General features: G+C 48.0%; 1 protein-coding gene across 1 annotated transcript in view; it reads right to left on the minus strand.

Annotated features, from left to right (window-relative positions):
* Positions 1 to 3,331, minus strand: part of FAM214A (family with sequence similarity 214 member A) — a 43,749-nt gene extending 40,418 nt beyond the window's left edge. Inside the window, exon 1 of the mRNA XM_032194602.1 lies at positions 3,051 to 3,331. Within this exon, the coding sequence (XP_032050493.1) occupies positions 3,051 to 3,066 (16 nt within the window). The 5' untranslated portion in view covers positions 3,067 to 3,331. The remainder of the gene's footprint in view (positions 1 to 3,050) is intronic.
* Between the last annotated feature and the right edge of the window lie 10,518 nt (positions 3,332 to 13,849).

A 13,849-nucleotide genomic window follows, 5' to 3' on the forward strand; every position in this document is an offset into this window, starting at 1 on the left:
GAGCACTCTGCTGTGAATTCTAGCTCTGTCTTCCAAACTCAATAAGCTGGGGAAGCGATCTGAAGTCATCAGAGTCGAGTTCAATAGAAGCAACAGCAAAGCTTTGTACTTGAGAAAGGGAACAGAGGTCCAAACACGCGACACGAGGCAGCTGACCAGGCAGCTGTACTGCAGAGCTAAATTGTGATGGTATCAGGAATCACAGCGAGGTAAGCTGATACGTTCTTACTGCAGAAAGACAAGAAACAGAACGCAACCTTACTCCAAAAGCACTGGAAGAAAGAGAAAGTTCCCTCTTTTCACTGGTGCTGGTGAAGCCTCAGCTCAAGCAACGCATCTGCTGTGTGTTAAGATGCTTCAACACTTCCCTTTAAGGGTGCCACCGTCGGAAAGGCAGCGCCAAGCAGCCAGCAGCAGCTTGCTTACTGCATCGCCCAGACCCGGAGCAGAGGGAGTTACATGGACGTGCCCAGAGCAGCCACTGCCCTGCACGCCGACACCCCACCTGACGGGCGGTCACGGGACATGCCCTGCACGTGCACGGCAAAGGAAGACATCAGCTTTGAAAGCGCAAGTAAGAACGCGGCCACCTCTCTTCCTGACTCACCAAACTGCTCCATGGCTTTGCCTTACAGCACCCCACACCCTACTTCCTCCACACTGCTCTCAAACATTGAAAATTGCAGATAAAAACGTGCAAACTTTCCTTATTGTAAAGAGAGGTGGTAAGTTTACCTTTGGGCCAGATTTCTTTGCTTAACAAAAACTTCCCTTTTTCTTTATTTTTTTTCTCACCTACTTAAGCTGAAACATTCAACAACATTTCTCCCCCTGTTAGAGGTGTGGTTGCAAAATTAGATTTCCCCTTTCCTCCCCTGCACCACCCATCTCTGCTGGTAACAGCCAGAGTCTTACTGGTACAGTAAGGCTAACCAATAGCATCTCCCAACGCATCTGGGCATTACATCTTCAGTATAGTTTTAAGTGTAATTCTAATTACAAGGGCCACACACCTCGGATCTGAGCAAATTCTGATATAATTGTGCAAATGAAAAAAAAAATCAAGTCTTTTCTTGTCTGTTTCTGTTTCCCATGCTGTGTGGATCTGCAGCCTTCTCAGGGCTTGCGGGCCTGCAGGAAGGCAAAGGCTGGCGAGCTGAGTGGTCTGCCTCCCCTCTGCCCTCTGCTATTAATTCACCCCGACTGGAAGCAGGTGACTGCACACTTGACTGCTCGTATCCTGGGGTGCAGCTGCTATGCAGAGAGCAGCACACGTAAACATTTGCATGATTCGTGCCTCTGCGGGCCGCATGTGGCATTTAGGCAGCACTTTCACAACCCCCTTTGTGCATGGTATTACTCTATGACATTAGCACACAGCTAAGCTGCAGGCATTGACTAAAATGGCTGGAGGTACTCGCCAGTGTTTGCCAAGATCAATGATTTACTTTAAGATTTTTGTTAGTTATCTTAAAAGAATTAAGACATTCCTTCTGGTACATTTCACGCTCCTTGCCATAGAGGTTTTATAATGGATAGGACTCTCTAATTAACCACTAGCTTCTGGGGGAGGGGGAGCAAAAACTAGCAACTTGCTTACTTAATAATGTTGGTTCCCTCCACACGAGATTAGTTTAAAAAGGCATCTGATCACTTATTATACAGCAGCTAAAGGTGTTCTCATTGTTCTAATATTTTCTGCCTAAAGATCAAAGAATAGAATAGACAAAGGTCATAGGGAGGTTTTAGATTGCTACAGCAGAATATTTTAAAGCTGCAAATATTGACTTGGGTTTTATCTGACGTTGAAGTTTTCTTCCACCTCGACAATAGGTAGTTTTCAAACTTCAGTTTCTAATATTAAAACCTAGAGAGATTCTAAAAACAACCTGCTTTGATGCAGTCAGTCGTGAAGTTTTAAGCAATTAAGGAACAAGAACAGCAAAGAGGAAAGCTCATTTCACTCCCCCAGTATTTAAATCACATTAATTTATGCAAACATTCACAAATCAACCCTGTCCTATGTACGTGCTATTGTCACAGCACATAATCGTTACAGCACACACATCCATAAAATCCACGTAAGAGTGGTCAATTGTGCAGTGTGTCTGTTAGCAAACGTGTCATTAACGAGCCTAATTAAGATGGCTATGTCATGTACGTGTTAGCCTTTAACAGATGGATATCTAAACTATATTGAGGTGTTTCTCAAAACACCAGAGCGATTATAACACAAAATTAATGTGTTTTTAAAACTGAAAGCAACCAGGTAAACAATAGAATCATCAAAACTTTAAGAACACCAAATATCTAAGCGAGGATGTATTTTAATTAACGCTCACAGTTACACCATATGCCCAAATAATAAGATTTGCCTTTTTTAAAATATTCTTGCTCTAACAGGAATCAATAATTGCTGCTCGTGTGGTTCAAAATAGAAGTCATGACATATTTTCAACTCTAGGGGCATCAGCAGCTGTTGCTACACTGCAAAAAGAGCTGAAGTGTTATAAACACATACGTAGACAAGCGACTTTATTTTTCTGCAAAACCAGACGCCAGTAAGCAAGGCAAGGACAGCAACCAAATGACCATGAAGAAAAAAAAAAAAAAAAAAAAAAAAAGAAAGAAAAGAAAAGAGTATTTTAGCAGGCTTGTTCTGGTGCACCTCCTTCATAACCGGCACAAAAAAACATTGCTGGATGAAAAACAAACGCACCAGATGTAAGTTGTGGCTATTTTCAGGGCATTGTGCAGCGACCCTGGCGTTTGTGTCCAGGTACTGACAGCGCCTACAGATGCCCGATTTGCCTTTGATGGGCTCCTGACCCAGCACTGCAGCCCTGTGCTGGCTGTACCCGACCTACAGACTGCACCACCGCCAGAGAGAAAGGGGCTTGTTTGCTGTTTTGTCTCGTCTTCATCAAACCGCGGCAGGGCACAGACGCAGCGCGGTGATTACCCCCAGAGCCGCGCTCCCGCAGCGCTCCCCGAGCTGAACCCGGGCGGCTGTGCCCGCTCCCTCCCCGGCGCCTCGGCGGCTCGTTTACCTCGCTCGGGCTTCATGTTCTCCGCTCCTCCGGCGCTCGGGGACGAGCTCGGCCGATCCGCCCGCTGTCCCGGCGAGATTTCGGGGCTGCGGACACCGCCGGGCGGCCGGGGCTGCCGAGGCGGCGCGGCTAGCGGCCGGGCCCCCCGGCTGGCATGGCTGCGGGCAGAGCCGAGCCTCCCCCGCCCCGCCGGGCTGTCCTGCCGTGACACGGCGGGGGGCGGCCCTATTTATAACCTGCCGGGGCCGAGCCCCGCCGCGCCGAGCCCCGGCTCGCTCCCGGCCGGCCGCGCCTCTGAGTCACGGCGCCGCGGGCGCTGCCGGCCGGGCGCTGCCCCCCTCCGGCCGCTGCGAGGCCCCGGCCCCGCTCCCGGCCCCTCAGCGCCCGGCGGCTGGCGGCGGGGCTCCAAGCGGCGCCTCCATCCCCGGCCCCGCCGCCGCCCGCCCCCGCCTCAGCCGCGGCCCTGCCTCCGCCTCCTCCTCGCCGCCTGACTGACGGGCGGGCGGGACGACGGGCGGGCGGGCGACCGCCCCCCTCCTCCTCCACCGCCTCCTCCCCGCCGCCGCCGCGGTGCGGGCCGCGCTCATCCCAGCCCCCCCCGGCCCCCCCCGGCCGCCTCCCGGCCCCGCAGCCCGCCGAGGGGGGGGGGGAGCGCGGGGGCGGCACCGCCCTCCCGCAGGGCCCCGCCGAGCCCCGGGCCGGGCCGAGCCCGCCGCCCGCCCCACGTGCCCCGCGGCAGCCAATCGCCTGCCCTCACTTCCGCCCGCCGCCGCCGCGCGCGGTTGCCATGGCAACGCGGCTCACCGCGGCCTGCTCCTCCCCGCCGGCCCCGCGCTCACCGGCCCCGCGGGCGCCGCCTTCCCCCGCTGCCGGTGCCCCTCCAGGGCCGTGCGGCCGCTGCGGGCACCGGCGTTATAGGCGCGCAGACGCGGAGCTGTGAAGTGCCCCCCGCTGGGCCGCCCTGCCCGAGGAGCCGTGAAGGAGGGCGGGCCGGGGCCGTGTCCTCCGCCCTGCCCCGGCACCGGCACCGGCCGCGCTCCGTGGCCGCTTCCCGCTCGCTTCACCGCGATGCCGTGCTGGGCAGGGAGGCGCCGAAGCCGGCCGGGCTGCGGTTACGCAACGCGTTAACCCGGCAGAAAGTCGGGTTTCTCCAGAAAGGACGGGCGGGCTCCGTCCCTCGTGCGAGGCCCGTGGGCCGGCACGGCAAAGCACGTCAGGAACCTGCTCTGCTGAGCCAACCTCCCCCTGGCCGGCTCCGGCAGAGCCCAGGGGCAAATCGCTGCTGCTAGCACAGGCAGCCGGGATCGCCGCCCGCTCAGGTGTGCCGGGATCCCTGCATGTGGTTAGGATCAGCGCAGCCACCTTCCTCTCGCAGACCAGATCTGCCACGGATGCTGCAAAGCACGCACGAATTCATTACGACTCCATTCTACGCTATTTGCCTTACGTAAAGCATGCCTGTTTCCCTCTCTTGTTTATCGGATGTACAGCTTTATACTGGGCAGGTGCTTCAGGGAATAAACTGTCCGGTAAACATCTCTCTGCTCAGCCATACCCCGGTACGTAGGCCAGGAGGAGTATCACATGCAGTGCTTTGATACTACACTCAAGTACATGAGTGTCACTTCTGTTGCCGTGTGACTCCTGCAGACGTGTTTGGCAATTACAGACCTCAGCTCTCTGGCGGATGCAATATAATTGCAAATGTGGCAATCCAGAATTATAAAAAGAGGAATTTGACTGAGCAACAACTAGTGTGTGTGTGTGTGTATGCACATGTGAAGATGAGCATGACTACACAGAGCATGATTCAGCCTCCTGTCAGATCCTCCTACCGGTGATAGTCATCCAAATGAGAAGTCACATCCTTTGCACCACTAATTGTTGCTGTAAAATATTGCAAATTAGCTTGTAGCTTGTTCTAATGTTGGTTTTCCAATCAAAAATGAATCTGTCTTTCTACTGATTAAATGCAACTGTAGCTATTTAACTGTTATGCGTCACATAGTTTTTAATTTTTAATCATTTTTAAAGTCTTAATCTCTATTTGGCATTTTTCTTTAACAACTGACCCAGCACAGATAGGCCCAACTTCCGAGAAAATATTTTCTCAAATATTTTCTCTTTTCCCCCATTGTTTTCTTAACTAATTAGCCAAATAGTAAGTGCGCAGTTTCCAGTTTCTTCAGAATTCAGGCCAATGGGAAATACAAGTACCAGCCTGAAAACTGTTTACCATAGGAAAAGGAGACCATTCTAAGGGATATGACAAGAGTAAGCCAGGTTTGATCCTGGTGTACGTGGCTGTGCATGAGATTTCAGGGTCAGCTTCTCCTCTTGACTCAGACCATTTCTGGACCCAGCGAGCAAGGAGTATGTTTGGTCCTGCTTTACTTCAGACAAGAAAGGACTGTTTCCCTTTTGATCACACAGACTAGAATAATGATAACTAAAGATAACTAAAGATAAGTAATGATAAATAAAGAGAGCAAATTAAGACTGATCAGAAAGATCTAATTATGTAATATTTCGTGGATAATACGATAAGCAAGTTAAGGATGAACACACCAAAGGTGTGGATTCAGTTTGGATACAGTGACTAAAAATGGTTTGAACTCATAACTCTCCTCCCAGTCAGCGACCAAATGATGAGCACTGCATGAATATGCAGAGAAAATATGGCATAAGGGGATTCAGCCATGCGAACTCGCTTACGCATACTTGAAAACTATTTGAGAACAATGACAGCACTGAAACTCGTTTCTGACCTGAGAAGCCAAACATGAAGTCAAAGCATCTGAAAAAGGAACGGCTGCATTCACGTCACACAAAAGCAGGATTAGTTTAGAAATACTAACAGATCTTTAACTGCCAAGCCTAAATCAACACCTACTTCTCTGAGCACTAGCACAAACAAAACTTGGTTTCTTATCAGTTTACGTCCCACAGCTGATTAGCTTCGGAGTCTACACAGGTGAGAGCTGATGCTGCAGTGCCTGTGCAGTCACAGCTGCTCTCACGTATCTATAGTCTCTGGTGCTGAAAAGTGTCAGTTTCCGTGGGAGCCCCATTCTCTGTAGGAACATTAACAAGGCCATCGGATTTTTTAAAAACAGCACTTAGGGCAGCGTGACGCAATGGTGTCACCTATGTCTTGTTCCCAGAAACGTAAGAATAAGCCTCGTTTGATACAGGAAGTTTGTTGTTGTTGTTTTTTAACTTTTCTTTAATAATAATAAAAAAGTTTCTTCAAGATAAATGTATGGCTGTGCTTCCTTTCACAACTTCAGCACTCTACGCTTTTGGTAACTGTCCCCGCAACCAGGAACAAAGTGTATTTTTGGTTTTACCCCAATTGTCTTTTTGGCATTAATTGTCACAGAAGTGATGTCTGATGCAGCAGATCAAGATTCCTGCAATTCCTGCAGGTAATTACTGCCTCTTAAGTGGCATAGCACAACTGCTTTTGACATACTTGCCTCTGTGGTAAAAAAAAATAAAAAATCACCACACTTGGGAGAATATTAGAGCCAAAGGATGAAGTTAGACAATCTGAAATAGACTAGGGGCTACAGTCTGCAGTGAAACAAACTTGAAATGCGCTAAAAAAAATTACAAAGAATCAACTGTAATTTAATCGTTACCAGTACTAACCGCTTTGGAAAGAGCACTAAAATAGAAATGAGTTATGTGCTTGTAGGAATTTATTAATCTGTAGGAACAGAAGAGCCAACTGCTACTGAATTATAAACCCATGTAATTAAAGTGTCATATGTTCTAAATGTTTAGTTTTAGGGTTTATAATCATTTTGGGGTTGGCTTTTAATTAATCAATATATACAGATAAGTGAGTCTAGCTGAACGGAAGAGAATTCTTCCTCATATTTCTTTCTCAAGATGCCTATAACCACAATAACAAGCTTGAGCAAAATGTCTTCCCTGTGTCTGCCTTCCTTCATGTTACAGCCATTGACTTCAGCCTCCAGTACTTCTGAGCGTACATTTTAGCCTCCATTCATCTTTATTTATCAGCTAGATTTAAGTATTTTAGTAGCATCAACCTAAACAGATCAAAAAAAAAAAAAAAATTGCCTAAAATGCGTTTCTCATCCTCAGCGTTTCCAGGCAGCACAGCCTGTGATGTCGCAGAGGTACTGCAGGGGCAGAAAGGCAGCGCTCCCAGAGCTCCTCCACGGGATCCTTTCACCCTGACCCGAGAGGCAGGAAGATCTTGCTGGTGGGAGCCACGGAGGCGGTTTGGTTCTGTGCTTATCACAAGTTACTCTGTGCCTGTGCACAGGTTACTCCACTACTGTTCTCACCAGCATAATTTTGAGCAGCCCTTAGGCCTCTCCCAGGTACATTTTGGCTCACCTCAGGATCAAAGAGAGGAAAATAAATTCCTCTAATCTGTTCATTTTGAATCCCCAGACTGTTGTATCAAAGTCTGGCAAGATGGACTATATTCATATAGTACAGAGCACTACGTGATGAGACTCTGTGTACTGGGTACATACTGACACAGCTACACAAAGGGATAGGAAATGAAAACCTTCAGCCCAGGATGTTCAGCCTTGGCCTGCAATATTTGGGCATTTAAATAAGAACAACCTGATTTTAAAAGGAAAATTAATCTTCAGATCCCCTTGAGTTTGGCAGAATCCATAGCATGCTTAAAAACCTGCTCACCTCTACTGAAATTCTTAATGATGGAAATGGGCACCTAATTTTAGGTATGTTTTGAAAATGTTAGCCTATGGGCTCGATTTTCTGCTCTCCCTGGTATAAATGCTTCAGTCGAGTCCATGGAGTCAGTTCCACAGGAAACCTGCCCCGTGACTGGAGAATCAGGCTCTATGGCAGCGTAGGAACAAGGGAATTTTTGTCGTCTTTCTTTGAAACACAGATTGCTGGCCTGGTGCTAAATATTTTGAAGAAAGTAAACAAAAAAATGTAAATCACTAGGTGCTCTGCTGTTAGACCCTGGCGTTTGCTGACATACAGAGATTTATATTTTCACATAGTTCCTACCAAAAACCTCCACTGCTTAATTTCACTACCGTTAGGCCCTTTTAAAGCAAAAATATATAGCTATTATCATGTTCTGATCTCTTAAATTAACTTATTGAAATGATTTACTTGACTTCTGATATTTTTTCCCCCGTGCTCTTAAATTCCTTCATTTTCCCAGCAGGACTTTCTCACTGGAGACACAGCCAAGGCTAAGTTAGGAGGGAACTATGAGAACAATGGAGCAATCACCGCACTCTTCTCAAAAGGAAAGCTTATTCTCCTTGCCAGAAATCATTTCCTGGACTCCACACTTTGCTGCTAGAGCTTCCTCACATACAGCAGATTCCTTCAGTTGGAAGCAATCCCTGTCCTGTGCTGCTCCTCCAGTTCCTTGATCCCTGGGGATGCCCCGTGCCTTCTCCGCTTTTCCAGCAGCAGTGGCAGGTGCTCAGCACTGCTGGGGATGGGATCTCTTCTTCTGCCACCGTCGCAGAGAGCAAGGTCCAACAGTTTGGTCTTTTTTGCCAGCTGAAAGTAAACCTGCTTTTCCATAATCCCCTTTGGAAACAGTGACTTGTATAATCTCTTCTCTGGAGCACCTCCTAAAACGATGTTTTGTAAACCTCATATGCTTCTTTAGTAACTGCGCCGTGATGCATAGTTAGATACAAGCTCAGAAGGAATGTGGCTGTCTCTCTGAAGGGGCGACTGATGGGAACGGAAACACACAAGTGGGAAGATGAAGGCACGTAAAGGTCCTGCTTTACAGAAAGGCTAAGTTCTATGTAAATGTCAGTGCAGGCAGACAGCTCCTCAGAAAGAGTGCAGCACTTAACCTTCACTGCATCAGCACGGCACGAATCATGCAGTAATACACTGAAAAGTAAACTATATATTTGTGAATAGATCATGAATTTCTGAAAGAGGGAAATTCTGTTTTACATAAAAGATCTTTTCTTTGGCTGTAATATTCATTCTAGACTGGAAACAGTATTTTTCTTACATATTTTTTCAAGGGGATTGTGCAAGTTCACTGATGAATGCTAACGTTCCACAATGTTTACCCAGGACTAAACTTGATGGAAACATGAATCAGAAAATTTATAGGTTTCCATAGTAAAACTGAAGTTTCTGTAGCAGCAGCAAGCCCCAGCATTCCCCAAACAGAAGCTAGAGAAACATATATGCCAAAAGAAACAGCAAAATGTTGTCAGCAGCAGAAGTCTGGGGGAAAGCAGAAGCACAAGAAATGTTTCCAGCCTAAGTCATCTCTCGCCATCCAGCACTGACAGTTTACTCTTGAGCAGGTACATCCAGAGGCTATGCCTCAGCTGCTTGTTTCAGCGATCCGGCAGGAATCCAAGCACCCATTTATATTGTTTCTATTAATTTCAGTGGAAAGTGGGTGAATAACACTTGGAAGGAAGCGTTTGGAGTTTTGCAATGCTGTATTTTCTATTGCTAATGGCTTGATCCATCTTGCAATAATTTCCAGTGCGCTCATGCACAAGTAATTGCACTGAGTTAATTGTTGGTGTAGCTCCATTGGGTAGGAGTTCACAAAGTTCAACCTCTGATGCCAGCCCTGTTTACTTTCCCTCTCGCAGCGCAGCAGCTGCCAGGGCTGCTCCCCGCTCGTGGCTTACCACCCTGCCGCAGGAGCCGGCACTTCCCAGCCCGCTTCTCCGGCTCGGGCAGCTCTCCTCTCCACCAGGACTCACGTTCACACCCTTTGCCCTCGCATGACTCCACTGCTGCAGGCGGCTCATCTGGAGCTTGTACCAGAGCCACCTTTTGGCAAGTTTCTCTGCACAGCTCTCTGCCGACTTGCCATCTCGTTCGCCATCTGCCAGGCAGGCTTGTGGACGCGTCCAGGCTCAGGCAGTGCTCGTCCTGCCCAGCAGGATGATGGCTTGCTGCTGGACGCATCCTCCACCAGATCCGTAACAGGACAGCCTGATGTGCACAGGTGGAGCAGAGCCAGCATCCCTTTAAAATGCCACCTAAAGGTGGTACACCTCACCACGCCAATAGAGCTGCTCCACCTGTCAGAGAACTGACGCAGTGAGCACATTCACAGCATAAGAATTGCTTCGGCTACACTGGTGAGGATATTGAAATTACAGATGACTTCCTATGTGCATTGTAAATGAAAAGCAGAAGTCCTTTACATAGTGAAGCAATTACCTTGCTGGAACAACAAGTCCAGCCTACAGTTCCACCCAGGCTAAATTAATACCACAGCTCCTATTAGGCTTACGAGAGAGTAGGACAGGAAAGTAGCACGTTGTTAAACGCAGAGCAGTATTTAATGTACCACACGCGTGGTTTACAAGAGAGGCTGCATATTATTTACCAAAGTAGACAGTGAGTTGGGGTTTATTAGGTAAATGCCAGAGCTATTGCAAAACTGCCATGGCCTGGTTCTAAAAGTGGTAGGTGTGTAGTTATTAGCTGGAGTCCTTGTAATATATTCATGGCCATTCAGTGACATATACTGTGTTAATGGTACAGACTGAATAGAAATGGCTTCAAACAGAAAGGGTTGCACATAGAGTCATCAGGACTTGTTTTTCAGTATAGACATTTGAAAATTACTCACAATTAGGTTTCACTGGTTCCCAATTTGGGGATTTTTTTTTTTTTTTCCTTTTATAGATTCCCCCCAATTCCACTCATTATCTGCTTTCCTGTAGCTGTATAGCCCGTGGTTTAGCTTGCTCCTTGGCAAGGTTGCTTGCGTCAGTTCCCAGCTGCATTCTCTGTGTCCCGGACTTCCTGTGATAAAGAGCAAGCCTACATCACCCCAAGTGTAATGTTTGCAAACTTAACTTATTTTGGTTTACGGTAATCTTTTCAGGAGTCTAACAGTCTCTGGAAATTGAGAGTATAATAGCAACTACAGCAAAAAAAGGGGTGGGGGGGGAGGCATGAAAAGCTGGACACTGAAAGGCTTGATTCTACTTTGTGGGGTAAAAAATACATCTGTGCCTGGCAAATGTCATCAATGGTGAAATCTATGGCCCACATACAAAGGTCAACTCCCCTTCATACAGAGGGAGCTAGGATTTCAGCTTGGGCTATATTGGGTAGTGCTTTCTTTGCTCCTTTTACACTAGTTAAACTGTAATTGCAATCCTTAGTTGATTTATTCTCATGTTGCATAACATTATTTGAAGTGGAAGGAAAATTGACATTCATGCAAGGATCTCAAAGGCAATAAAGTACAGCATGTACACTGAAAAAAACTTGCAGTAAGTTCTTAAATTGCTTACCTTTGGATGTCAATTACAACTTGAAAATAAAAGAGATCATGGTATGTATTCATAGTGAAGTCAATGTTTATTTAATTCAGCTATTCATTTATTTTTTAACTGGCAGGACAGTTAGAACATTGTTACACTATCTTTGCTTATATTGCTTTTGGCTCCTTCTGAATTTCTTGGTTAACTTATTTTCCCTTTGAGTTGCTTAACTGAGTTTCTTTCTTTGCATAAAACATAAGCAGCTTTGCTGCCTCACCAGCACAGAGCCTGATTGTTCTCCCGCTGACATCAGGGCAAGTCAGCAGTGACCCCACCACACTCTGCAGAATCACATCGATGTACAGGTGACGTCAGAGATGCAGCAATCAAAGCCCTTGTTCCAAAGTTGATTGGTTTTGCTTAAAAGAGAAAAGATAAGTACAGAACACATTTGTTTTCCATCTTAACGGAAGTGTCAAATAAGTGCTGCAGTTTTGGCATCTGCTCCATGTGGGATTTGCACACAGGGGTCACGTTGCAGAAAACAGGGCCCTAGTCACAAACATGCTACCAGTCCATGGCCTTGATCTGAAGATCTTTAAGGAAAGGGGAGGGCTTTGCCCCGGTTTGTTTGCTGTCACCGAGACTTTTTTTCCACTGCCCGGAGCCAGTAGCAAGCCATCACGGGCTCTCAGCAGTGAAGCCCCGGCAACAAACCCGTGCTGCATTTAAAGCCCTTCCTCAGCTGCTGCACCCAGTCGGTCGCCCTGCATCCCCGCTGCTTTCAGCTTTTCACTGGGCAAATGAAACACATCACCTCAAGACTTGCAGTCTTTTTTCTTTCCCTTTAAACAAAGAGGTCCATCGCTTGTGAGAGGGACGGAGGGGGAGCTGGGGAGAGGATACAGGCACTGGGCTGTCCCTGGAGGCTGCTGTATGCTCCAGCATCGCCGGGACTGCCCCAGCTCAGGGCTGGCATCTCCCTTCCCCTCTGAAGCTCTCCGATAACAGCCACCTCCAGCTACACGAGAGGTGCCCCTGAGCTGTGCCTGGCAGCAGCTCCGAGTGCTCGGACCACACGGGCTCCCCGGCGCTTGCAGGGCTTCAGCGGGGATTAGGCAGCACTGCTCACGCAAACCGGAGCTGCCCAACCTCGTGGGCACACCTGCCTTCATCCCCAGCGCTAAGGGAAAGACTCACGGGTGACATCTGAACCAAAGCATGGGCTTTTTTTGCATCATTACTCAAGAAGCAGAAGTACCACAGGTGTCAATCAATGCCTTATACACGCATTGCCCAGCCAAGCCCTAACCCAGAATTTGCTCACGAAACATCTGAGCTGCTGCAGCATGTGAAGAAACTGCAGCCTGTGCTAAACAGAAAGCCCAGAGGCTCCCTTGCGCTTTTCTGAGGTGGGGAATATGTTTCCAGTAGTGTAGCTACAAGGGGAAAAGCAGGCAAAGGGGAGGTGAAGGAACCAAGCAGAAAACAGCCGGCACTGCGGGTGGAGACAGACACCCCACCTCGAGGACAACGTAGGCTCACGGTCCCAGCTGGCGACTCCGCATTTCTTCCCCCCTTCCATCTGCGGTAACAGCACTCACCTTTGCACAGCAGTAGCGTGGATGTCCCAGGCCACGGGCCGTCTCCGCTGCCATGAATCCAGGCTTAGATTAACTGGAGAACAAGAGGGTGGAGGGAACAGAAAGTGAATGCCCACCTAGCACAGGAGGAAGCTACACCAAGGGAAGCACAATGAGGCAGTGGAAGCCACTTTGGCTGGTAGCTGCCCCAACCTGTGGCCACACAGGCGGTGGGCATGCTCCAGTCCCCCAGGACAGCCCCAGGACAGGCGACCCCGGCCCTCTGCACAGGATCCTTCCCCGAGACCTTCGAGGAGCTGAAGCCCAGAGGGGAGGGCTGCCAACGTGCAACACTGGCTGCTTTATGTAGGGGACACGAGCAGGGTTTATGTGCTGGGAGACTTTGGGTTTCAGGATTTATTGTTCCACTTGCAGCAGGCATCAGAGACAAAATATTGTGCCCTGGAAAGGCTGGGCAAACACGTACACAAACAGAAAAGGGAGGTGGCTGATGTCCATACTTTAAAAAGAAAACAAAACTCATAGATGACTTGCTATCATTACCTTGTCAGCTATTCAGGAAATTTAAAACTCATTTTCATCACCATAAATCGCAAATGAAACACAGAGCAAGTGCCAAGTGAGTAGCTATGACTGATGCTTACTCTGTGGTATTTTAAGCATCATTTGTCATTGAAAAAAGACAAAACATAAGAAAAACTATTGAGCTCTGCCAGAACGTTGTGTGTAAAAACGCAAGCAGGAAGGAAAGGATGTAAGGACTTACTGTAACTGCTGGTGAAAGGCTGCATATTTTCAGTCATTTGTGTTTTTTCCTATGACACACTTGCATGATTTCCCTTCTAGTGGGATAGTTTGAAGAAACACCTTTCCACTCGCTTTTGGCTAAGGAGTAGGCAGTGAAGTATACTTATATTTCAGTGCATGAAAAGAGAGC

This window comes from Aythya fuligula, chromosome 11, assembly GCF_009819795.1.
Source record: "Aythya fuligula isolate bAytFul2 chromosome 11, bAytFul2.pri, whole genome shotgun sequence".
NCBI lineage: Eukaryota > Metazoa > Chordata > Aves > Anseriformes > Anatidae > Aythya > Aythya fuligula.